Source organism: Fundulus heteroclitus, chromosome 9 (assembly GCF_011125445.2).
Source record: "Fundulus heteroclitus isolate FHET01 chromosome 9, MU-UCD_Fhet_4.1, whole genome shotgun sequence".
NCBI lineage: Eukaryota > Metazoa > Chordata > Actinopteri > Cyprinodontiformes > Fundulidae > Fundulus > Fundulus heteroclitus.
In genome coordinates this window covers 15,027,919-15,054,578 of record NC_046369.1, presented here as the reverse complement: position 1 = coordinate 15,054,578, position 26,660 = coordinate 15,027,919, and the positions used below count along the sequence as shown (strand labels likewise).

Genomic DNA, 26,660 nt, shown 5'->3' with positions numbered 1-26,660 from the left:
CAACGCTGCATAGAAGAGCTACCATGACCTCTGTTAGTCCTAAATACAGAAGGCAACAGATATCTAAATAGAGTCATTCATTGGTGCCACTATCAGGGTATCTGCCCAGGCACCTTCAGCAACAAAGTACCCTGTTCAGCTCCAAGAGCCATCGAGTGACTGTATTCTGCTGCTGTCCCCTGGCCTGTGGTGTCACCGACACGACAGACCTGCCAAGAGCTCTGCCAAAGCAAAGCGTCAGCGCTGATGGTCTCATGTCAACCCGGCCTCCTCCCAGAAACCTGCAGGTTGGGGTGGAATAATCTGTGCTTGTACATTTCCCTCAAAAACCTCAAGGTTGTTAAAGTTGTCAGACGTGAGCAATGTGTACATCATAAGGCTATATCTCAAAGGTAATAGACTCAGTCAGAGCCAGAAAGATTGAATTCAACCCTGGGCCCAGGTCTTGAGCAACAAATAGAAAACACTGGTTCAGGCCATACAACTGTCAGCCTTTTTTTTTCTTTTTTACATGTTTTTCTTAAACGACAAATCTAAAGGTTTTTAATGGAACCAAGACATAAGATCTTACTTTCCTTTGTATGTCTGAGTACATCATGATTTTTCTGAGATAAAATACTAATTTGGTCAGATTAAGCGGTCAAGAACTGGTTGACATCAGTTCCCTTAAAAATGAAGATCCAGTTAAGATTCCTAAACAACTTGCATTAAAGATTTAGGGGGCAATGGATACCCCCTCTCTCCAAGAAACTGGTCACTTAGAGCCGCTGTTAGGTGAGCCTCTGTGAGATTCACCCGTTCACAGTAAGCGGATGGACAGTCTTGACTGCTGCTCTGGCGCCATCTGCTGGTCAACAGTTTACTCAGCCTCCGCTGTCTTTTCATGAACAAATAATCGAAACGGACCTAACTAAAACGCGCCAAATTGAGAAGTCAATCGGAATGAATACAATGGGTGGTTTATGACGAATCGTAATCTAGACGTCCTTCCTAAACATTTGTTCCGACCATTTCATTCGGATTGTTTAACATTGGGCCTTTGTGCCGCATGTCGACGTAATCCCGACCGACTGTCGGGGAAACAGAACTGCTCTATCGCCGATACCTTTATTAAAAAGCATAAGCGCTCAACACCCTGTGGTAGGCAGCAGTTTTTAGAACCTGGCGCGTGTCCCCGGACTGCTCACAGAACGAACACTTCCGCTTGTTTCTCTCAGCACAGGCGGAAGTACAACTCTGCGCATGTCAGCGCTTCCATGTTCCCTCTGGTCCCAATGATCGGAGTCATTTTATGCCCCTTTTGAAACCATGGACTCGGATCGCTTCCTTTGCAATCAAATCAATAATTCTGAAGCACATCTACGCAGCCGGAGCAGACCATTTCATTTTTTTGCATAAAATTTCAGAAATTATCCTTTTTAATTTCAACAGTACAACTGCAGCCAACTTCCTAAAGCTAATAAACAGTACTATTGTAGTATATACTATTATAGTGGATACAATTGTCAAATTTCCACCAAAACAAATGCACGCATATTCAGGCCATCAGTTTATATTTTGAAATGGCTACTTTGAAGTCAGTTAGCATTATCCTCAGTTTCACTGCTCCTCTGTAGTCCACTAAAGCTTACATCCTGTGCCAGCCTTTTTAGGTGGCTTACATCTTAACCAATCTTACAAAGGAAGCAATCAAGAAAAAATAAACTATGATGGGAAAAAGACTCGAAATCACATCAATACGGAACATCAGGGATAAAACCTGATCCAAAAGTAAATTCAGTTCCCTTTCCCATTAGCCCTGTAAAATAGCATGAAACTCTGCAGAAACTCGTTTAAATGCTAAACTGTTGTTTTTGCACAAGCACGTTTGCTTGATTTCTCAAGAGAAATAAAATTCAATGTTCAGAAGAAATTATTTTAAATCAGGCCCTAAGAGATTTTATTTCATAACATGAAAATCCAGGAGATGGGGAAACAAGATTAGTCAATAGGCGTATTTTTTAACAGTGGCCTTGCATCCGCAACGTTACTTTCTCGGCTACTGACCCCTGACAAAGAACCATGACACATTCGGCAGCATGAACCATGAAAATATGAATAAATTCAAAGTAAAACTTAAAACTACTGATAACGTAAACACAAAAAAATAAAAATGGATACAAGTGTAAATTCTTTTTTACAAAAAGGTAAAATGAAAACATACAAACTGTTTTAATTTACACAATATATCTGACAAAACAAGTTCTCTTTGTTTTACACAAACTTGCTTTTCAGATATTCCATTTTACTCCTTCTGAAAAACCTTAGGAGGAAAAGAGGTGCAGGTCTGCATTTTGGACATTCAGTTCTCACACGTAGCACATAAGCTGAAAAGGTCTGAAGTACCGTTCCGGCACAGGAGGGTATAGTAGGTGAGGGTCTAGACAAAAGGGCTTAAAATGCCCCATTACAGTTAAATATCACTGACGTTTTCTGGAATGTCCAAAGGCTCTGAAAACTGATGAAGCCAGAGTCCATTTCAAAACATAAAAAAAAAAAAATAGCTCAACATTTAGTCATCAAACTTGATTTTCTTCCCCTGGGGTCTGCCTCCAAATCCACCGCCGCCACCTCCTCTTCCACCTAAAACGAAGAAAGAGATTCCTTAAGTACAATTTAAACACGTCCACACTGTAATCTTGCGTTAATACTTGTAAATATTACCTCCAAAGCCACCACGGCCGCCTCCGCGTCCACCCCTTCCTCCTCGTCCGCCGCCTCCCCGGCCACCAAAGCCGCCACGGCCTCCGCGGAATCCTCCTCCTCGCCCGCCGCCAAATCCGCCTCCGAATCCACCCCGGCCGCCACGGAAGCCGCCTTCGCCCTTTGGCTTAGCGTAGTCGAGGGTCACTTTGCTGCCGTCTATTTCACCGTCCTCCATGGCCTCCTTTGCTGCTTTGCAGTCGTTCTCATTGTCGAAGTCCACGAAACCGAAACTGTTGAGCGGGGACTTGAGTTACTGATCATTGAAACAACATCTTCAGGAACATTAAGACAACTTTGTTTTTGTTGCCTTTAACTTGTCTCACATCAGACATGGACAGCATCCACCTAGGAAGCCATCTGTTTAACTGTGAGTTCACTCTGCTTCTCATGTGAACCCACACGCTGCCACTGCTAGACAGACAGGTGCTCACTAGAAGCGACAACGAGCCGTGGAGAATGTATGAAGCAGTGAAAACGCACCACTTTGATGCGCCGGTGTCTCTGTCCGTAACTATTCTGGCTGCCACAGCCGAGTCGAAGGAGTCCTTCAGAGTCTGGTCCGTTGTGTCCTCGGAAAGACCCTTGATGAAGAGAGTTTTGGTTGGGCCTGGTAAAAGAAAAAAAGTATTACAATCATGGTGGTGGGAAAAGAAAAATACCTGCTCCAATAAGCCTAAGCCCCATCCCGGACACCAGATCAGGACTTGACTATCTTAGAGTCTTCATGAAATCTCAGAAGGTCAAGCTTTCATCATATCTGGCATGGTCAACTGGGAAAAATGCGAGGACAACTGTAAAAAACCAAGCGTGAGTACACACCAGAGTTTCCTCTGCCTCCATCTCTGCCGCCGCTGTTCTGGCTGAACTCCAGTCGGATTGAGCGGCCTTCGATTTCTGTGTGGTTGAGGTTTTCCAAAGCGTCTTTGGCATCATCTGCGCTTTCAAACTCTACAAAAGCAAAGCTAAAAACCAAGAGCATAATGTCGGGTTAATTATCAGAACTGAAACAGAAGGGGGAGCACAGAAAAGCATCTACATTGGTACTTGTAGCACAGTAGACATCGACAATGCCCATTTGAAAACAGGACAAAGCCAACTCTAACTGAGCTCTGGCTCTGCTTCTCGTGCGAATCCATGCGTAATCACAGATTAGATTAACAGGAGCTCATGAGAAGGTAGATGTACGCTGAGCCTCTGACAAAATGGTAAACATACCCTTTGGGTCTTCCGTCCCTCTGAGGAATCCTTATAGAGACGGCCTTCTCAAAAGTGGCCTGCAGCGCATCCTCAGTGGCATTGAAGGAGAGATTATTCACCACCAGTGTTTTGCTGCTAGCTGCCGATGCTGCATGACAAGAGGAGCAGTCAGGGGATTACCGTTATGGACACTAACAATTAAATCTAAATATGCTACTTTAATCTGGCACGATGGTTTAAATGCTCACCAGGTGTCCGTCCTCCCTTCTGGCTCTTTTCTCCAACGTAGTCGACTACAATGGACCTCCCCTGGAATTCTGCGCCCTGGGCCTCTTCCATCATCTTCTCCGCTTCAGCCTCGTCTTTGAACTCAATATAGGCAATACTGTGAACGGAGGAAAGTGTATACTTTAAAGTAAACTGCTAGGATTAGTGGCATGTTTTAAAAAATAAATAAAAATATCAGAATAAAAAAAAATAATGCACATGGAATAATTGTCTCTTTAATTTCAACAGTAGTGCTAAATAAAATCATCATCTAGCAATTGCAAACATTGCACTGGCATGTAACAGCGTTTGAGGATAGAACCGGCAGACAATGAAACACACCGGCACCGAAGACATAGCGCTGCCTTTGCTTTTCCTCCGTACATTACACGCATGAGAACTGAACAACCCCATGCATGCCAAGAAATGGAGGGTTTGGAGACAATTCTAGAGCAAAGCATCACAAACACATGCACAACAAAGCTGCTTCTGCTACAACTCTTAAAAAAAAAACACACCCTCTGTTTTGGCCATTTGTGCCTGGGGGTAACCGGATATCAACTGCACTTTCAAATATCTCCTTCAGGTCTTCAGCCGCCGCAGAGAAAGGAAGGTTTTTCACAAACAGTGTCCGAGCACTTCTCTCTGAAAAAAAAAAAAAAAAAACAAACATCCGCATTAGAAACAGAAACGCGCTCAGACAAAACCAGTGAGGTCAGATTTCTTCTATCAAAAGTTAAGTAATTACCTTTCTTGTCATCCTGGGCCTCTCCTTTCTTGTGGGCCTTTTGCAGCCTCATCTCCTGACCCATGATTTTCTTGCCGTTCAGCTCCAGTGCTTTGTTAAGATCTTCCTCGCTTGCAAAGTCCACGTAGCCAAATTTCCTACCAAAGTAAAAAGGGACAGGTCACCTTATATCATGGGCAAAAAAGACCATAGCTGAACCATATAAAGATGTCAGTATATCCCATTAAAAAAAAAAACTCAATACACCCAGCAGCCAAGAAGAACTCAAAATAACTTACTTTGACATTCCAAGCCGGACATCTGTAACCTCACAGTTGTTTTTTGTGAAGAATGTATTCAGCAACTCCTTGATCTCTTCGTAATCTTTGGCGGAGTTCAAGTTCCCAACAAATAAACTGAATGCTAGATGAAAGAAGTCAGCAGTATTAGTGTCGTCATGCATTAACGTAGTGATGTAGCCAAAACTGACCGATGTAACAATGTCTTACCCTCGCCGTCGGTCTTTGCCTTCTTGGCAGATGGAGCCTCCTTTTTGGCCTCTGCTTTTCTCTTTGCAGGTTTTACTGGAGCTTCTGTGAAGGACGAAGGAAAGCATTTAATTATTTAAAGAGGCAAATCTGGAGCACGGAAAACCAAATATACATTTTGAACCACAGAAGGAGAAAACATACTACGTGGCAGATTATCCACAATCTCACCTTCTTCCTCATCATCATCGTCATCATCCTCCTCCTCATCGTCATCATCATCCTCCTCTGACTCCTCTTTAGCCTTCACCATGCCTGCCTTCTTTGCCTTTGTGGCAGCTGGAGCTGGGGTGGTGTCCATCTCTTCTTCAGAGTCTGCAGAGGTTGAACAACAACATAAGTATCCTTTCACTGACACCACACAGACCTAACAAACATGGCCAACTTGTATCAGATATGTAAAAGGTTGACATCATACATGATCAGTATTAAGTCCCTTGTGATCATCATAAAACGGTCTTTTCTATCAAAACAGAAAACAGGCCTCGTCTTACCATCTTCCTCTTCCTCAGATGACTCTTCAGCAGGCTGTGCTTTGGCTGCTGGCTTTGCCGATTTTTTGGCTGGTGGCGTCTTCTTGGGTGGTGGAGCTTCCTCCTCTTCGTCGTCATCATCATCATCCTCCTCCTCATCGTCGTCGTCAGAGGATTCTTTAGCAGCAGCCTTGGCGGCTCCCTTTCCAGCAGGCTTAGCAGGAGCGGCCTTCTTAGGGGGTGGGGCCTCCTCCTCAGATTCCTCTTCATCGTCGTCGGAAGACTCCTCTGCGGGCTGGGCCTTCGCTGGGGGCTTGGCAGGACCCTTAGCAGCCTTTGCAGCCTGCTTGGCTGCTGGCTTAGCGGCTTTCTTGGGAGGTGGGGCCTCTTCTTCCGATTCATCTGCACATGGAATAATAGTCTCTTTAATTTCAACAGTAGTGCTAAATAAAATCATCATCTAGCTATTGCAAACATTGCATTGGCATGTAACAGCGTTTGAGGATAGAACCGGCAGACAATGAAATACACACCGGCACCGAAGACATAGCGCTGCCTTTGCTTTTCCTCCGTACATTACACGCATGAGAACTGAACAACCCCATGCATGCCAAGAAATGGAGGGTTTGGAAACAATTCTAGAGTAAAGCATCACATAAACACATGCACAACAAAGCTGCTTCTGCTACAACTCTGCCACCACCTACCATCCTCATCGTCATCATCATCATCATCATCTTCGTCTGACTCCTCTGCCCTTGCAGCGGCTGCCTTAGACGGCGTGGGTTTAGCTGGGGTTTTTACTTTAGCAGGTGCGGTCTTAGCAGGCGTTTTTTTAGGTGGAGGTGCCTCTTCCTCAGATGACTCTTCTGTCAAACCACGGGACAATTTTAGATAAGAGTCCTTACAGTGGCAACGTGTGGCGCTTTCTGGTACAGAGACAGTATACCCTCTGAAATTTTACCCTAAAAATCTGATCTCTTGCCATGAATCGTTCACAGGGTTTCTGCGAATTAAAGTTCGTCATGACACTAAAGGACGTTTGTCAAGTACGCCTTGAATCTACCATCTTTCTTACCTATGCCATTTTCTTTTATTCAACCTAAAAACCAGAAGTAGCTACAAAATAGCTACAAATCCTGTGCTTCCAAAGATGCCCAGACCCCCTTCAGCCATTTTAAGCCACTGGTGATGAAACTAGTGCTTAACAACTTTAATTTCTCCCAAAAAAAAAAACATGTCATACTTGCAACAAAGACAATTGTAGCAACAAGATCTAGTTCAAGAATTAAATATGTACTTTAGAAATCTAAACACTAAAACTGGCAATTGCACATTACCTTTTACACCGTGACATCTTAAAGCAGGCAAAGAGAACCATCTGGGTATTGCATTACTGAGAATAAACGCGAGTCTTTGAGTTTTCTTTTATCTTTATTGTGAACATTATGACTAAGTTTGAGTGCACAAAGTCACAAGTGTTATTTACTCCTGGTGCGTTGACAAGACGCTTGCACATCTAAAGCATTTACTATTCTTTACCTAAACAATTTTTGGAGTCATCACAAAAAAATAAAAATAAAACAGACATTCAAAGCATACCTGATTCGTCGTCTTCTTCTTCTTCATCACTTTCGGCCTTTTTAGCAGTAACACCATTTTTAACAGCTGGCTTAGCTTTCTTTGCTGGAGCTGCTTTCTTTGCCACCTTGGGTGGAGGAGTCTAATGAATAAAAAAAAACACGAAAATTAAAAAAAATATATATATAAAAAATTAATGAAATTAAGAAAATGGAAAGTATCTTGGGGAACAGTACCTCTTCCTCTTCACTGCTGTCTTCCTCGCTAGAGTCCTCTTCTTCCTCCACCTGTTTGGGAGGGGGGGCTTTTTTCTTCTGAGCCTGTTTATTCGCAGCCTGTGGATGACACACAAACGGACTGTTTTTAATAACAAAAAACAAAAAAAAACATCGAAAACTGGCACAGCGGAAATGTAGTCAAGTATAGGGTGATCGTAATTGAATGTACATTACCAATTTATATAAAAAAATAATTTTAACATTAACTGCAGTAAATATAAATACAGTATGTATTTATTGCAGTTAGCATTAAAGTTAACATGAACGTCATGTTATCCGCGTTGGGGCACTGTGATGCACACTCTCGGTTTTGGTTGCTCGCCTCGTGTGTCACTCACAGCGTGCACCCACCCACGTGGGGCGCATAACGCGGGCCAGCTAGCATGTGTGCTAAGCTTAAGTCAACATTTTTTATTTTTATTTTTTACTTTATTTTTTGCTTTATACGGGTTATAGAGCGCTACTCGCTTGCCATAAAAAGAGAAAATACATAAAATCGTCAAGCACAAGGGAAAAAAATATTGCTGGAAACGCGACACAAAGCTAAAGCTATGGCTTAGGTTTAGCTAACATCAGCGCACACTTCCAAGTCTACAGGTATAAAAAACAAAATGAAAAAAATGCACTTTTAGTCGGCGTTTCAGTTACTGAATTTAACCCCTCCAGGAAGGCTAAAAGCTACTGCAAACACAGAGGAGCCTGGTTGCCATCTTGAAAAATCAGGCTACAGTTAGCAGGCCAGGCTAGGCCAGAAACGCTGATATTTTCGACCGATGATAAACGTGTTTTAGGAAAAAAATAAGCCGGCCAGTCTCGACCACCAGCCATAAAAATAACCTTATGTGACCTACTAGTTTGCTTCCGCACATTAGAACATGCTTCTATTGTAAGTAAGTGTACAATTCTCTTACACACGCATCAAGCGCATTCAACGTGAAGGCCTCGTGCGTAAACAGCTTAATCTCTCACAAGCGCGTGCTGATACGGTGTAATGGTTAAAAAAAACATTGACGCATTTTACTTACCTTTGCTAACTTCACCATGGTTACTTCTGTCGTGTGTTTCAAAGAAACACGGGAATCTGGATGTTTAAAGACAGATGACTGAACTGCTAGAGCATGCACGTGGTTGTGTCTGCACGATGGAAGATTAGACTAGAAAAGGCAGATCGGTCGCAGCCGCGGGTGCTCTCCTGCCCTGCTCTATGACGCCGCTCCGCCCACATACCTGCATCAACCAATCACAAGTGGTGGTGTTTGCTTCGCGCTTGCGCATTGCATATGCTGGAATTTACACTAAACGCAGGAAAAAAAATCGAATTATTTGCATTGTCGCCGATTCTGCTTTATGTTACACAAAACGATCATGTTATTTTTATGAATCTCTCAAAAATAGTCATGTTCAAATGTTCCTAGAGCTCTATTGGTAGTTTACTAAAGTGCAACATGCAAAGTTTCAACTGCTCAAAACGTCGTTTAAACCGTATGCAGCTGTTTTAACCACGTGGGTTTAAACTATGGACCATGACCGCACGTGGTGTACGCCTACTATGAAAAAAACACTAAGCACATAGTCACCGTTTCTCGCTTGTTGTAATGCTATTTAATTTTCTATATAGTGAGAAAGGTAAACTTTATTAAGGGATAAAATATACTAACAAGTTAAAGAGTAGTATCAAAGGACTGATTGGAAAGTTAAATTAAATGTTTGGTTTTTTTTAGCAAGAGGCCATTATTGAACTTTGTTTTCAATGAATATCTCTTTGAATCTTTATATTCATTGAAGAACATCACGTCAAAATGCTGATTAGGCAACATGGAGAGTTTTTAGCTCTTAAAAAATATGTATTTGTCCGAATACATATTTTTATTTGATAGGTATGTGTACACGTGAAGAATTTAACACTGGAATGTACAATTCTGATGATGTGCTTATTTATACAATAGTGCAATAACACAATGATGCAATAATAAAATCAAACACCACAGCAAACACATATGAACACTATAAACAAGCAGAAATATTGAGACAATATTGCAATGGTGCAATGAGCATCGTTGCATTATGACTCTTAAAATTATATATGATTTCTACAGTTCACCAAAAAGTGCTCTTCGAACAGCGTTCTTTTTTTTTTATCAGTCAGCTGCTCATTAGAGTGATGGCTTGTGGGAACACGCTGCTCCTGACTGTTGGTTTTGACTGTTGGCTTTGTAGAAGTTGGAACATGTGATATTTCTTGCATGTTTCTTGACTTTGGAAATTTACAGGTCCTAAATGGAGGGCGGGTTAGCACTGATTATCTTTTCAGCAGTCCGGACAGCCCATCGCAGGCTGACCTTGTCCTTTTTGGTGGCAGTTCCAAACCAGACAGTGATGGATGAGCAAAGGACAGACTAGATGACGGCTGTGCAGAAGTAGATGAGCAGTTCCTTACGCAGGTCAAGCATCCTGAGCTGGCACAGGAAGTACATGCTCTCCTAGGCCTTCTTGTTTATGGTAATGGTGTTGGGCTCCCATTGTAGGACCTGTGATGTTGTGGATCTCAGAAAACCGAGGGGGGGAGAGATTTTGGCCTTTTCAAACCAACAATAGAAACCATTCAGCTTACCAGCTAGTTGCTGAGTAGAAGCAAAGTTGGAGGATGGTCTCTTGTAGTTTGTGTCTGCAGGCCTCTCCTCTATTTATTTAAACTGAGACACAAAAGATACTGCGTTTGTGGAAGTTAACCTCTACAAGTTGCTATACTACAGTATAATTACATTTGTCAAAACGTTATAGTGTTAATATAACTAAGCATGTAACTGAGTATTTTCAGATCATGTTATTGGGTGTGGGAACAAAACTGAATATTTTGGTTTGAAAGAAGTGTGAAGGAAACCATCTTAATCAAAAGAGAAAAGTCAACACTGAACACCGAGGAAAGATTGTGGTTTCAGCTTTCAAGCATCTCCAATCAGTGTCCGAAATTAACTTCCTGATTCACCGGCCAAGTTGGCCGGTAGATGTAAGAATCAACCAGCCAAGCATATTTTTTACCGACAAAATTATAAATTCTGAATGACCCCTGCTAAATATCTCCACGTAATCCCGTAATTAGCCTGAGCTAAACGCTAGTTGTTAGCAAACATACATGATGTAGTTGCTGTAGTTCTCGTGTCACATGTGCAAGTGTGACTGAAAAACACAACTTATTTGGTGCAAACATTTACTCGCCATGTGGCAGCTAGCCCTTACTCGGCAAAGGACAAATTTACTCGCATTTGCCGTCTGCCGAGTGGTAATTTCAGACCTTGTCTACAACCCTGTCTCGAAACTCTTTCAAAAGAAATCACATACACAGTCTAATCATGATTCAGAATGCTAAGTAAAGAAACTCACACCAATAGATTCTAACAACCCAGGAGAGTGACGGGTGGGTCATGAATTTGCATCTGATTTGGAATGGGCTTCTGCAACTACAGGTTGCACAAGAACAGCCACCAGAATTGACAAAGACTCCTGTGCCCCTTTTCCACTAGTAAGGTGGATGTTTTGCTTTGGTGCGTGTCACTTGTTAGGCCATCCCGCCGGTAACGGCTACCTGGAACCGTTACTATTTCTGGTACCTGCTTGGGTGTGGTTCCAAGTGCAGCAAATCGACTTGAAGACGTCACACTAGAAGGCTGTCTGTCTCTGATTGGCTAATGGATGGAGTCACATTTTTTGTAATAACAGCGACCCCAGAACTGGAATTAGACCTGCCATAAAAAAAAAAAGCACACAACAGCTGCTGCAGCAGCACAACACCGCCAGGTGAAAATGAAGAAGATGAAGAGTGAGTGGTTTGACCAAATGGACTCAATATATAAGAGCCAACTGAGGAGAAATGGGAGGGAGAGTTGCCACGACTCGGACACCGTGGTGTTGGATTCTTTAATGACAGTAAGTGGTTATTTGATTCTAAAAATGATTTGTTATATTACCAGTCATCATCGCTGGTAAGCTAATGTTTGTGTGAACAAAAGACAATTAGAAGCAAGGTTCTGCATAAGGACAAGAGGCTAGTTAGCCCCCCTTGCTAGCTCTATACTCTGTTCATAGTCCCCCTTTGTTGTCCCTAAAATATGCTCACATTCAGTGTTGTGCGTGCATTGAAGGCTTTATTTATTTATTTGCTTATCTGTTTGTTTTATTCCAGAAGCCCTTTCCACGTATGAAGGTGAGTCTTCTGTTGGACTTTCCAAGCTCTCATGCGTCTGCCCCCCTGCTTCTTCCTCCCCATCGAGGCCTTAAACGCCAGTGCCGGTTTGGACAGTCCAACGTAACCCCATAACAATAAACCTGCTCAATAAATCTGTTTTTAGTCTTAGGGTAGGTGTTCAAACTCTGGCCTTAGTAGCAAAAATTGGTATTTCTGGTTGAGAAAGTAAAAACTCTGCCTAGTTTTCCTTCCTCCTGTTCAGTTCAGCAGGTGATTTTAACATTAGACCCTGTTTAGCGGCTGTGCAGATGTAAACGCAAATGGTTGGAACTGATCTCTGTATAGGCGTTTTACTTTCTGAAGCTGGATTACCCGCCTCTGCTTAGTAGAGAAAAGTCTATATCAATGCCCTGATGATATTTTACTACATGGACCGTAATGCAGTACATGCTTTGAAATGAACTGATAGGGTTAGTCTTCCACTTAAGCAGAAAAATGTCAGCAGGTAGTTCAGTTGTTCCAAAAAATGGCAGTCTGCGTTTACAGTGGCTTATGGCTGATTACTTACGGTATGTGTTTTCTACCTGTGAGAACTGTGAGTTGATGTTAGAATATAAATATCTGAAAATAATAAGAAATATCTTTTATTGTCCCACAGTTGGACAATTAAAGGGAGTCACTGGCTAAGCAATAGGCTGATGAAAGCGTTAAGGTGCACACAGGAAGAGGCACTGCAGAGGGTCCAGCACGAAGAACACATGAAGCTTTTATTACATGACACTAAGAAGAGTAGGTAACAGGAAGGGTCCTTAGAACAGTCCTTATAGTCATGCTGTCAGTTTAATTTTTGCAATGATCACCCTTAGGAATGTATTACATGTGCACGCTGTCAGTGCACACAGTTTCTGCTGTCTTTGCATTGTCTGACTCCCCAATACCTTTTTTTGATGTTAAATAACATCACGCTCAATAAATATTTTATTACTGGTATAACTTTCCAAAATCTGTCTAAAGGCAATATTTTTATTGTCAGGTAGTCTAATGTGCACACTACACAAAGGAGAGGCAAGAATGTACAATCACATTTTATTTACTCTCAGAATCCCAAATATCACAGTTGGAATTGAAAACTATATGATTACATCAGATCTAGTCACTAAATTATGCAATAATTATTAGTAATCCCCTATATATTTCAAGAAATTAAAACAAAATTAAATAAAACTACTTAAAGGAAATTCTGAGAGGAAACTGAAGATGACCAGAATATCTTTAGCTGATTTAAAGGTTTGAAATTGTCAATATTAGGGATGCACAGATATGATAATTTGGGTTGAAATATTGATATCTGATCTTTTTGCCGTACATTTAAATTTTTCCTGTTGTATTTCATGCTTTATTCTTGTGTGTATTCCAGTTTAATCTTTTTTGTACAATATGCAATGTCTTTTAATGTGCAATAAGTGTTTTTATGCAGTTCAAAAAGCTTGTTTATGGAGGTATTTTAATTTAAGGGTATCTTTCTTTAGTTTTATCAATTAGTTAAAAACCATCACCAGATTAATGAAATACAACAACAACAAAAAAGATAGCTCTGTCACTACATTGTATCTAAGAATACAATGATAATGGCTTTTGTTCATATGAAAACCCAACCTAAATAACCACAATATTAGGTTGTATTTTAGATATTAGTTTATCCTTCAGTCTTTTATAAAATCTAATTGACATAAATCAACGCTGGAGATTATGGTAGAATCACACAACTTTATGAATATGAATCTTTTCATATTGTACTGTATCAGAGCACCCAGCACGTCTCTGCCCTATTCCTCAGCACCCTGTGGGATTGTCACCATAGGCTACAACCACATTTTCTTTTTTTTTTTAAACTTTATTCACTAATTTCCAACAGCACATTCTTCCCAGTATTCAAGTTTTATACAATGCTGTTCATTTTATGCTGTTTACAAACCCCCACATATAAAAGAAGCTATATCATACACACATACAAAAACAAACAAACAAGCAAACAAAAACATTACGATAAAGGAAAATACAAAAATCCATTCACTGTACAGCTAACTACAACAATATAGCAGTGATTTGGTTGTGATGAGGTTCTCATCCTGAATGTATCCATGTATTGTAAAATTGTAAAAATGGCTGCCATGTTTTGACAAATTTAGCAGTTGAACCAGCTAATGTACATCTCATCTTTTCTGAATGCAAAAACCTCATGAGCTCCGCGAGCCGTTGTTGATGTGTAGGAGGGGCCTCCTGGTTCCACTTCAAAAGTATTAGACGCCTCGCAATCAGTGTAGCAAAAGCTACTGTATTTGAATTATGTTTGGAATATAAGACATCTGGAGTTATAACTCCAAAGATTACAGTTAGAGCGAAGGGGCCAAATTTGACATTGTATATCTCTGAAAGTGTATTGAATGTAGAAGTCCAATAGGTATTAAGTTTTGCGCAGGCCCAGAAAGTGTGAACAAGGGAACCCGTTTCTGTCCTGCATCTGTTACACCGGGGATCAGTCCCTGGATAAAACTTAGCCAGCTTTTCTTTTGTAATAAGTAACCGGTGCAGGACTTTGAATTGAAGGAGCCCATGTCTGGCACATGTGGAAGAAGAGTGCACCCTGCGAAGAACAGATTACCAGAGCTCATCTGTTAATGTAACGGCAAGATCTTTCTCCCAATGTGACTTAATAGGTCACATTGAAAGGAAGGGAGATTGTAGACCTAATAATATTGTATAGGTCTCTTTAATTGCCTCCCTCTTATGAATGTTTACGCCCATGATTTTATCTAGAGTTGTTTCCTCAGGTAGTTCAGGAAACAATATATATATATATATATATATATATATATACAATATAACTAAAATGTATGTTTTTTTTTTTATCAAACCTTGATAAAAGCTGACCTGACATATAGTATTCATATTTCACCATTCCTCCCCAGCTCCCTCTAGTGGGGGAGTATTTTTGTGCAACCATTGCACATAGCACTGGAACATAATAGTGTAAGCAGCCTCTTGATAGGTAGTTCAGAAAATAAGGGATATCTATACTTCACAAAATGCCGCAGTTGCAAATAGTGGAAGAAAATGTGTGCGCGGGATATCAAACTGTTCCATATGCTGTGTAAATGATGCAAATGTCCCATTAATGAAAATGTGTTTGACTTTACTCAATCCATTTATTTTCCAGATTTTAAAAGCCGAATCAGACATAGAAGGTGGGAACGTGATTTGAACAAATAGGAGTTTTGATTTACACTACTGAGGACCAAGTAAGTATTTTGTTGAGTCCCAGGAGATGTGAACAGCGCATTTCAGTAATTAGCACTGAACACCACACAGAGGCAGCATTGCATTCTACATCCTTCACTTAAAAAGGAATCTCAGAGAGGTAAAGCTTGGTGTGATTAATGAGTTGCTTTTTAATTTCTTTTCTTAATTGCTTTTTAATACAGATTAATGAAAAAATATTACTTTTCCCTTTTTAATTTTAGCAAATATATTGAGTATTTAAAGACGTTGGATAAAACTTTTTTTTTAGTGTTTGATTCATACAAATTTTCTGTCTTATTTGTCTGTAGACAGTAAACCCCATGCAGACAGTTTTCTGACATCAATAACAGAGAAACCATTTTTATTGAGAAAGATTTGGTTGCAAAGCTACAAAAAGACATTATCGGAACCAGACCTCACTGGAAGTCCTACAATAAATCTGCAAGGCAAACCAGTCAGTTCCCCTTTTTCAAAGCACCCCCCCCCCCCCCCCCCCCCCCACACACACACACGCACACACAAACAAACACACATATGTGTTGCTCTAGTGGATTAAATCAAGAACACCACAGCAATTGAAGGCATTAGTGAGAAAAATAGATGCACCAAGTTGAGGTCCATGCGTCTCCCTTCTTTATCACAGGGAGACACATTATTTCTGGGCAGTCACCCAAATTACTCATAGGGAGATGTAAATTCAGAAAATCATGTTACTCTTCTCCAGTACGTCAATGACGTTTGTCATTGACAGCACCATCGGTAATGAGCTATATACTCACACACTTTGCTGCCTGAATCACATTCTAGCAACAGCATCAAATTCGTTTCAGTGGTTGACATTTGTGTTACACGGAAGTACAAGGGAAATTTACTGTCACCGCAAACAGAGAACAAGAGCTGTACCCAGAAACAATAAATTCCATACTGGAGTTCATTTGGGCTTTTTTAAATTTTATTTGGGAGAATAAATATTAATTTGCCTCTTGCATGAAAAAAGCAAGCACTTACACAATATTAAAACGGCACATTCATTACAAAGCTTTGTCACGTCACAAGTTCCATAAAGTTAAATGGTATTTGCCATTCAATTTCATGCACGTTGGACATAATATATAACTGCTATATATATATATATATATATATATATATATATATATATATATATATATATATATATATATATATATATATATATATATATATATATATATATATATATAACTAATATGTATCTTTTTTTTAATCAAACCTTGATGAAAGCTGACCTGACATAGTTTTCATATTTCACCATTCCTCCCCAGCTCCCTCTAGTGGGGGAGTATTTTTGTGCAACCATTGCACATAGCACTGGAACACAATAGTATAGAGCAGGGGTGTCAAACTCATTTTGGTTTAGGGGCCGCATACAGCTTAATCTGATCTCAAGAGGGCCACACGAGTAAACTCATTACAAGATTAAATAGAACTAATAATAGTGGACTTTTTGTTGATTTTTATATTTAAATGAATTTCACTTTTACACAATATATTATGAATAACCTCAGCGTTTTTAAGAAAAGTATGTGCAATTTCAACAATACCTTTACTCAGTTAAACATTTACTTGTGCATTATGCATAAGAACTGATCACAGTGATTATACAATGTTGAAAAACATTTATTCACATTCTTTGGAACTTAAAAACACTGTCCTGCATGACAAAATACATCAAACAGATAAAAATTAAGAAATTATTCAAAATCAATTTTCCACATCTGAAGCTCAGTGCTACCATTTGCTGATTAAAAACACAGCGTCCCTCGTGGACAATATAGGAACTGCAGATTTTCAATTAAACTAAATACATTACATGTTTTTTTCAATAATTATTTTTATCATTCTCTTCCTTTTATCCCCTCTTTCTTTCACCTTTTCTTTTGATCTTATTGTTCTTCCTTTCCTCTCCTACTTACCCATTGTAGTGTCCATATCATTTGAAATATTCCCCGCATGAATCATAATAAAACTATTCACATTCATAAATGTGTGGGGGGTACTCCGGGAGTATGGAGTACCGGACCCTTTAATAAGGGCTGTCAGGTCTCTGTACGACCGGTGTCAGAGTCTGGTCCGCATTGCCGGCAGTAAGTCGGACTCGTTTCCGGTGAGAGTTGGACTCCGCCAAGGCTGCCCTTTGTCACCGATTCTGTTCATAACTTTTATGGACAGAATTTCTAGGCGCAGCCAAGGTGTTGAGGGGATCCGCTTTGGTGGCCTTAGGATTGCGTCTCTGCTATTCGCGGATGACGTGGTCCTATTGGCTTCATCAGGGCGTGATCTACAGCTCTCACTGGAGCGGTTCGCAGCCGAGTGCGAAGCGGCCGGGATGAAGATCAGTGCCTCCAAATCCGAGACCATGGTCTTGAACCGGAAAAGGGTAGAGTGCCTTCTCCGGGTTGGGGAGGATGTCCTGCCCCTAGTGGAGGAGTTCAAGTATCTTGGGGTCTTGTTCACGAATGAGGGGAAGATGGAGCGGGAGATCGACAGGCGGATTGGTGCAGCGTCTGCTGTGAAGCGGGCGCTGTACCGATCCGTTGTGGTGAAGAGAGAGCTGAGCCAAAAGGCGAAGCTCTCGATTTACCGGTCGATCTACGTTCCTACCCTCATCTATGGTCACGAGCTTTGGGTCGTGACCGAAAGAACGAGATCCCGGATACAAGCGGCTGAAATGAGTTTTCTCCGTAGTGTGTCTGGGCTCTCCCTTAGAGATAGGGTGAGGAGCTCAGTCATCCGGGGAGGACTCAGAGTAGAGCCGCTGCTCCTCCACGTCGAGAGGAGCCAGTTGAGGTGGCTCGGGCATCTGGTCAGGATGCCTCCTGGACGCCTCCCTGGAGAGGTGTTCCGGGCACGTCCCACCGGGAGGAGACCCAGGGGAAGACCCAGGACACGCTGGAGGGACTATGTCTCCCGGCTGGCCTGGGAACGCCTTGGGATTCCTCCTGAGGAGCTGGCCCAAGTGGCTGGGGAGAGGGACGTCTGGGCCTCCCTACTGAAGCTGCTACCCCCGCGACCCGACCCCGGATAAGCGGAAGACGACGGACGGACGGACGGACATTCATAAATCAAGCGGAGCACTATGGCAAAAGCAGTACTGCTCCACTTGTGAAAGTCAAATCTGATGAGCTCTTTTTGGCATTAAGACAAGTTAATTCTTATTGCCACATTGCCAGATAGGAGGACAATGGATAAAAAAAAAAAAAAAAAAAAAAAAAAAATCAATACGGGGGCCATATGTGTCAAACATACGGCCCCCGCGGGCCGTATGTTTGACACCCCTGGTATAGAGTAAGCAGCCTCTTGATTAGGTACACATTGTAAGTACAAAGTGGGACCCTCTATTGCCTTGAGAGGTACCTTGATTTTTTTGCAAAATAAAAATGGAAAGAGGCGTCGGGAACAGAGATTTAGGTCCACATTGACATGATAGCACCACACAGTTGGTGCACATCTGTCGATTGCACATCCATGATATGAATCCCCTGTTCCAATTGCCTTGCCCAGGGGCACATCGACATGTCACAGGGGAAGACGATGCAGTCAAACCCTCGCCGGGGGGGTGGGGCACCTCTGGATCTCGGGTTTCTGGGTCCATGGCTGGATTCACTCCAATGGCTGCCGGCGGAGCCTGCGGGCTCATAGCTGTGGCTCCTGGGGGCTTCAGCACTGTGGCTGTTGGGGGATTTCATGGGGCTCCTTTTTGCTCTCCCATGGAATAGGGGAGGCAGCTATCCCTGTGTTGGTCCCTCTTGGGCACTTTTGCTCTGGGGGTCCTTTTGGGCATCTGGGGTTCTGGTTTCCCCAGTCTCTGCCTTAGTGCTCTGGGGGGTGGGTCTTTGGCTCCTCACAACCACTATTGAGCATATTTATCATGGATAAACCTTACATACACAAGTGCACTCTCGCAAACACCTACAGATGCTTACTGATTCCCTTCTATACAGAAAATTCTTATCATTTGCTTCAGCTGTCATTTTATACATCTCATATTAAATAATACTGTATATTTTTCAGTGATGGTATCAATGCGTTGGTTGTTTTTACCTACTTTTTTTAACTACTTTATCGGTTTATTTCGCTATTCTTTTTACACCTCTCTTTGCAGGCGTAGAAGCAGATTCCCACGATGTTATCTTGTCCTCACCTTTTCGTCTCCTCTTTTTATTCACCTTTTCTCCCTTTTAGCAGGTTGTCTCGTCTTTTTCTCTTTTTTTCGTCTTCTACCATCCCGTTTTTGTGTCCATTGAACACGAAATAGTCCCAGTATAAAATCTAATCAAGCTTCTGGCATATATAAATCAAACGGAGCACAATGGCGAATAGAGTAAGGCGGCTCCACTTGTGAAAGTAAAATCTGCTGCTACACTGACAGACAGGACACGTAAAAAAAACCACCTAAACTTTTCCCATTTCAAGATGACTATCTTCGACTATATATATATATATATGTATGTGTATATATATATATATATATATATATATATATATATATATATATATATATATATATATATATATATACTATATATATATATGTATATATATATATATCTGTATATATGTATATATATATATATATATATATATATATATATATATATATATATATATATATATATATATATATATATATATATAGGAAAGAGCCAATATCTATTGGTTGTCCCACAACCAATAGATATGGAGATACCCCCATCATGAGGGACAGATGGGGGTGAGTATAGGAACAAAACATTGACAAATCTACGCCCTTCAGACCCAATGGCAGAGATTGGTTATAGTTTTACAGACCTGCAGTTACCACAGAGAATGTTTTTTTTAACCTCATTTTTGTGAATACATAATGTATTGACTACTTTCAGGATGGAAGGACGATTTTATCCAGTACAACAAAAAGTGTTTCTGAACAGGATTACCAACTATAGCTTTAAGCTGTGTTGAGTTTGCACGAAGCGGCCCATAATTTGCCAGGAACACACATTGTACCGCCGCCACAAGCCTGAACCACTGATTCAACATAGGCTGGATCCATGCACTCATGTTTACACCAAATTCTGACCCTATCTTTAGAATGTTGCTGTAAAGGTCTAAACTTAATCAAGAACGGGAAACATTTTTCCAATCTGTTAATGTTCAGTTATGATGAGCCTGTGCAAACTGTAGTTTGCAATGTCCTCTTCTAAGCTGACAGAAGTAGCACCCGTTGTGGTCTTTTGCTGCTGGAGCCCGTTTGCTTCATGGTCCATCGTGTTGTGCAGTCATAGTTGGTATTCCGAACACCTTGGTTTTCTTGAGTGGTTATCTGAGCTACTGTTGCCTTTCTATCTTGCCCATTTTCCTCTGACCTCTTGTATCAGGACAGGGTTATCATGCACACTTTCATGTTCTACTTGAAAATCACAGTAGATCACCTGTTTCTTAAATATCAGATTAACCACGTCAGGATCAAACACTTATGCCAGATTGAAATTCTTCTCAAGCCACTTTCTTCCCCTCCCCGATGCTTGGTCTGAACTAGAACAAGTCGTCTTCATAATATCTAGTTGCCCAAAGACATTGAGTTTCTGGCAACTCAAATGATTGGCTCATTTGTTTCATGTGTTAACAAACAGTTAACCAGGTGTACCAAATAAAGTGGCTAGTGTGTGCAAATTTAATGTTTGAGTATCACACATTTACAATGCAATCTAAAACTTTCAATCATGATTTCAGTTTTATAATTTTGTAAGTTTTAATTCATCTAGTTGTTATTTATTATGTTCTAAAATATTCTGGTCCGGTCAAACCCATTCACAAAGATTTGATACAATTTGTTTTAAAAAATATCTTCCAATAACGTCTCAGCTTGATTATCCCACAACAACGTAACAACACTTTCTCCAAAACTTATACTGCAGCTAATTCATGATCACATTTTCCCCATAAACACACTTTTATAGACTTGATTTTATATGTTTCCATCTTATTTTGTTTTTCTGATTGTTTGGTTCTTTGAACGTTGCACATAATTAGTATGTTTTGGATACTTTATGGATATGTTTTACGCCCCCCTGCCTTGGAAAACTCTGCTTTGGGAAATGTGCCACATAAATAGAGACATTAATTATTATTACCACCACCATTATATGATTTAAAGTAACAGCAGTAAAGCTTTGGTTTGCATCCAAATTGCAAACATTGCAGCAATAAAACCTAGAAGCTTAATGCTTCATCTTTTCTACCTAATAAATCTACCAACACCATATTTATTCCTCTAAATGTCCCTGAACGTTAATGATCAGAAGAGTTAAAAGGCAGGGCGGAGGATTCTTTAATAAGAGAAAGGATTTAGGGCCTCACTAGTTGGCTTTTTCTCCATGTTCCTACATGATAAGGTTAAGGTTTTCTCAGAGGTCCCAATCTGTCTTACTTTTTTCCTCTCAGGTATTTGTGATGAGCAAAATCTGCTTCAAAGATGATTAAAGTGTGCTCATTTCAGGGTTCAGTTGAATTTGTTTTATACAAAGTGTCTGACAAAGACAAAGAGACATGCAAGAGTTAAGTCTTCCTGGTTCAGGACACAATTCAGAAGTCGTTTTAGAGTCTCAGCTTGAAAGTGAGATGTTGATTAAAGACTATGATATCTTCCAATCACAGAGGCAGAACGCAGGAAAGGATGAACCCCCAAAAAAGAAAAAGAAATATTGCTGTAAAGGACACATAATACCCAGGTTCATATACAGCCTGAAAAAGTCTGGAATCTAATGTTATAATTTTCCAAGTTTGTAAAAGATAAAAGTGAGTATGGGGGGGGGGGGGGGGGGACTTCCAGACTGTACTCCTTATTCTAGTAGTTAAAAGATAGAACTTTCTATTTATGAAAACTTAGGGAGTTTGACATCAATTCTGCTGACATCCTTTGGTTCATAGTCCACTCACCTGTTATTCATCAATAAATTGAGATAGGCACTTCCCCCCCCCCCCATTGAGGATTTTGCAGGTGTAGAAAATGGACTTTTTGATTGATCATTGGATCATTTGTCTTTGGTTTACCACATCCCATCTGAACCTTTGTTTTGTTTTGACATTTCAGTTACAGGCAGAAATGTGGAAATGTGCAGAGGTCTTAAAAAATAGGAACAGGATTCCTGCTTAAAACTTTTTTAAATCAGGCGATTAAACTGGACAAAAACCGACAAAAAAGTATTATAAAAGTATTATAAAATTTTAGATAGAGACCTCTAGTCGTCGCTGCTGTCAGTCTGCCCCAGGGCAGCTGTTGCTAATAACATAGCTCACCACCGTCAGGGTGTGATTGGGTGAATGACTGATTGTAGTGTAAAGCGCTGTGGGGTTGTCGGACTTGATAAAGTGCTATACAAGTACAAGCCATTTACCATTTACCATGAATTGGGTACCAAAAAAGGAGTGAAACCGGCCTGTGATAACCTGCCAAATTAGAAACAAACTTCAGAATGGTCTTGTTTAAACATTTGTTGAACGTAGCTAACTAAATCGGACTAACCAAAAGTTTTCTACTTAAAGTCCTTATTGCACAAAAGTTGGAAACTATAAACAATTTGAGTATAAAGTGAAAATACCTTTTAAAACGAATGATTGGAGGTACCCTGTGATACATGCTTGCTTGCATCTCACCTGTTGCACAGGTTGATGTTAGATCACGTTCTGAATGTTCTTTCACTACAGCAGTGGAACAAAAAGACGCCTGGAAAAGATGGCATGTGCACATGGAAGATCCTTTTTATAATTTTTTTCCCCCTTGAAACATTCACAACTATATAAGACAAAAGCAAAAGGAAACAAAACAGAATCGACCTGCAGTTCGCATCCATTTTCAAAATGTTACATAAATAACACTCAGATTTATAAATATCTCTTTTATAAACATATAAATATTTTAAACATAAATACATTTACGCGGGAGAGGATGAAGTACTTGAATGTACAGCAGCAGCAGCAGCAGCAGCAGCAGCAACAATGTACAGCTTTTGCGGGTTTGTAGTTTTTTTACACCATTGTCCACAACGTCATAGTATGCATCTCAGTTTGTATCTGTAGACCACTTTGTATGGCATACATTGATGTATATATACTTGCATATTCACTATTTATGTATTCATGTTTATATATATATAAAGTGGTGAGGCTTCTGCAGCATTGTCTTCTCAGTCTTTGCCCACCGCTGGCCGTGGGCACTTTCGTACCAAAAATCGTATCAGTTGATAATCTTTTCCTCAGGTGGCAACACACTCAGCCTATGTTGTCCAAACCCTTCGTCCAAAGACCTGAAGGAAGAAGAGAAACAGGAGAGAATAGCTCAGAAGCAATATCAGACACTGATTCATAAACATTTTGTAATTCCAAGTGGCTGTTCTGTAGCTACTCATCCTCTTGGGGATTTCCAAACATGCTTGTTGGTTTTTAATCTCCATATAAACTCTTACCCTGGTTTCTCGAACGGGAAATACATTACAAACTTTCACATTTCTGGGTGTTAACCAATGAGCAACACTTCCACGTTAGTCACAAACTCTCCCGTCCCCATACTGGATCACACTGTTTCACCACAACCACAAAAAGGCCTCAGCCATCAGGACTAATTGTGTGTCACCTTAGCTTCCGCATTAGTTTATTCACAAACACAGCCCCTTTCTTGTTTTTGGTCAAAACACTTGGGTTTGGAGAAAATGGCTTTCCCACAAAGATCCTGACCACTGCAGGGTGCTTCGTTTTCAAGAGGGCGCATGAATGTGCGCGCGCTCGTCCACATATTACCGCTTCCTTCCTTCATCCCTCCTTGTCGTCTCCACTTCCTAAACATGATGTATGCCGCTGTGTTTTCCCAATGAAGCAGATGGGATCGTTCATGACCAGGAGCAGAAACACGAGAGTGGACTTCCTAAACACCCACAGGATTGCTCCTCATACGTCACTCTACTTTAGTTAAAGCGGACTTTTTTTACAAGTGGCCCACATCCTTGAAAAAACAAGTATTGGACCATCAGTTGAGGTTTGATGATTTCAGAAATTTGACACATAATGTTTTTAGATCCTTTGTAATTTAACATAATCTCATATATAGGGTTTTTTGATAGCAAGGATTTGTGAACACAGTTATGACACAATAACTCACTTCAGGGTGAGGCCTGTCACGTAACTAACCTCTGAATTAAACTTGAATTAATTGCACAATGTCAACTTAGTCATGCTTGTAGTTTCTTGAGATGATCAGACTCTTTAATATTGCCTCAGATATGTGGCTACTGTTTTACTCTGACCTAACAATGAATGCAAAATACAGATGGTCCTGATAAAAACTGGAATATTGTATTTCCATTTTTTGTCTTGCAGCCGTCTTTCTTTTCCTTCCTGTAGACCTTTAATTTTTTTCACAGATGAAGAAGGGATGTTAAAGACCTGATGAAACAGCTTACAGTTTCACATTTTCTTAATTTCTCTCCATTTGTTCTGACTTCTGGAGAAGTATTGTAAAAACGCAATATTTTTGTCAACTTTTTGCAAATGTTATTCAAAACTATTCGTTTCTTTTAGTCTAATTTTTCATCAGGACTTTTTTTTCGCCTCACTGTTTCTATCTGGGAAGTAACTCTGTCTCTAAGTGGGAAGCAGGATGCCCCATGAACTCACCGTCTCCGCGCAGCTCCAAGCCCTAGCAGCCCATCCCGCTGATGGTCCCTATTCTGTCCATCTTGTGTCCGAAGCAGCCACTCCGCGACGTGGAGCCTGCCTTCTTGCTCCCCGACTTGTGCCTCCTCGCTGCGGGCTGGTCGTTGAGGAGACGGGCCCACATCCCTCTGGCCCGGGTGTCCATGCGTAAATCTCGCAGTAACCTCATCCGAGAGCGCACGGCGTCTATCCGCTTCTCTCGCTCATCTGACTCCAGGATCTCCGCCAGCTCCTCACCCAGCAAACTTCGGAGGGACTGTGAGATGAACAAAATAGATAAACAATGCATTCCTCGGACAACAAGGGTTGTGAACAGTTACTCAAACGGTATAGAGGAAAATAGATACTGCTTTTTTTAAGAGTATTTGAGGTAAGCTTCGACTTACAGGAAGCGGTGGGCAAGATAATCTATTTCAACATTCAATACTCTTCGGGGATAGCAGCTTTAAACAAAAAGTGCATCCCAACAGATTGCTAAGATTTTTGGAGTTATTGGATTAAAGGTTAATTGAAATCACTGATCCAGGCTATAAATCTCCCCTGTTGCATCTAAGTGCTACTCTTGTTTTTGTTAAGTGACACTGCGCTCTGAGAACATTCCCAGACTGGGAAACAGGTGCATGTGTACGGTATTTACTCTAGATTTTGGCATTAACATCAGCCTGCTTTTTTTTACGGATCTGTAACTTCCTAACTTATTTCAAATAATCAGGGTATTCATTGGCCACGATTACGCTTTGATTTTACGCACAAAACAGATCCCGTTGTTAAAAGGCATCCATCTGCGGGAGCTGATTTTATTGTTAAGTTGAATTCAACGCCTCTTAAATGACGCTTTTTAAATCCTTTATGGCAACACATAATGTCGGAGCGTAAAATGTGATTTTAGAAGTTAGACAACAAAAAGAAACAACATAAACGCAAAAAAGGGCATGCGTAAGTTTTCACCTAACAAGGAGAAAAACGCTTTTCCAGAATGGCAAACACGAAACTAAAATGATGAGATTTGACGCGTCTTTTGTGTACTACTAAAAAAAAAAAAGCAACTGCTCATCCACGAAGCAACACTGAGCATCTTTCTTGATACATGCGGCTTACCTTCTGTTGCGCTTGAGTTAAAGGTTTTGCTCCCATCTTTTCTGAAAACAGGCTGACCAAAAGTCCACACGCAACCAAGTATGACAAGTTCATTCTGTCAAGTCTTTCAAGGATTCCTCTACTCTTCTTCTTCTTCTTTGGAAAGACGGAGTGTCGTTTCAGTCAGTCGCTCAACTACGGGATGGGACTGAGTGCGTCTTTTACTCCAAAAGCTCCAAAGCTGTTCTAACTGCGTCTCATCAGTCCTCAGCTCTTTATAGCCAACCCTCAATGATGTCACGACAACCTGCGTAATGGTCTTCCTTCGAGCCAATTCTTTGTTTTTGCTACCTGCCTCCGAACACGTCATGCCAGGGCTTAATTAAATGATACAATGCTCTGGTCATCGGAGCCTTGCGGGAAATGATATATCGTCTACCACCTATCAAAAACACCCTACTTCTAACTCATGAGAACCTAGTCGAATTGGAACAAATGGTGATTACAAACACTGCGCGTAAAGAGCGACTTTGACATGCTTGTAAAGGACCCAGGAGAATG

At 40.8% G+C, this 26,660-nt stretch overlaps 2 protein-coding genes and 2 non-coding genes across 5 annotated transcripts; all 4 read right to left on the bottom strand.

The window, feature by feature from the left end:
• Window positions 1-1,912: 1,912 nt before the first annotated feature.
• Window positions 1,913-8,991, bottom strand: ncl (nucleolin). 2 transcript variants are annotated; one of them, XM_036141078.1, is made up of 16 exons: window positions 8,842-8,991; window positions 7,775-7,873; window positions 7,560-7,680; window positions 6,665-6,826; window positions 5,979-6,359; window positions 5,656-5,799; window positions 5,446-5,529; window positions 5,236-5,359; window positions 4,958-5,094; window positions 4,728-4,854; window positions 4,191-4,327; window positions 3,961-4,090; window positions 3,565-3,707; window positions 3,226-3,352; window positions 2,704-2,975; window positions 1,913-2,622 (listed from the first exon to the last, which is right to left on the bottom strand). In XM_036141078.1, exons 1-16 carry the CDS (start codon window positions 8,857-8,859, stop codon window positions 2,552-2,554), a joined length of 2,277 nt encoding a protein of 758 aa, XP_035996971.1. In that variant the 5' UTR covers window positions 8,860-8,991; the 3' UTR covers window positions 1,913-2,551. The 2 variants fall into 2 exon arrangements, with proteins under 2 accessions (XP_035996971.1, XP_035996972.1); XM_036141079.1 differs by lacking the exon at window positions 6,665-6,826.
• LOC118564264 lies at window positions 4,505-4,642 on the bottom strand. The gene has a single exon (XR_004931741.1). It is a non-coding gene; the product is annotated as a small nucleolar RNA SNORA57 (small nucleolar RNA).
• LOC118564265 lies at window positions 6,442-6,581 on the bottom strand. The gene has a single exon (XR_004931742.1). It is a non-coding gene; the product is annotated as a small nucleolar RNA SNORA57 (small nucleolar RNA).
• A 14,067-nt stretch (window positions 8,992-23,058) lies between the features above and the next one.
• Window positions 23,059-26,360, bottom strand: nppc (natriuretic peptide C). The gene is made up of 3 exons (XM_012872576.3): window positions 26,121-26,360; window positions 24,984-25,278; window positions 23,059-23,620 (listed from the first exon to the last, which is right to left on the bottom strand). Exons 1-2 carry the CDS (start codon window positions 26,211-26,213, stop codon window positions 25,006-25,008), a joined length of 366 nt encoding a protein of 121 aa, XP_012728030.1. The 5' UTR covers window positions 26,214-26,360; the 3' UTR covers window positions 23,059-23,620; window positions 24,984-25,005.
• Window positions 26,361-26,660: the final 300 nt, after the last annotated feature.

What these genes read in the sequence shown, in the direction of transcription:
- ncl (XM_036141078.1), bottom strand. An exon ending in CGATGATGATGAGGAAGAAG is followed by an intron (nt 5,530 to 5,655) that starts GTGAGATTGTGG and finishes CGTCCTTCACAG; the next exon opens with AAGCTCCAGTAAAACCTGCA. An exon ending in GACACCGGCGCATCAAAGTG is followed by an intron (nt 2,976 to 3,225) that starts GTGCGTTTTCAC and finishes CCCGCTCAACAG; the next exon opens with TTTCGGTTTCGTGGACTTCG.
- nppc (XM_012872576.3), bottom strand. Translation starts at nt 26,213, where the DNA reads ATGAACTTGTCATACTTGGTTGCGTGTGGACTTTTGGTCAGCCTGTTT. An exon ending in TAACTCAAGCGCAACAGAAG is followed by an intron (nt 25,279 to 26,120) that starts GTAAGCCGCATG and finishes TTCATCTCACAG; the next exon opens with TCCCTCCGAAGTTTGCTGGG.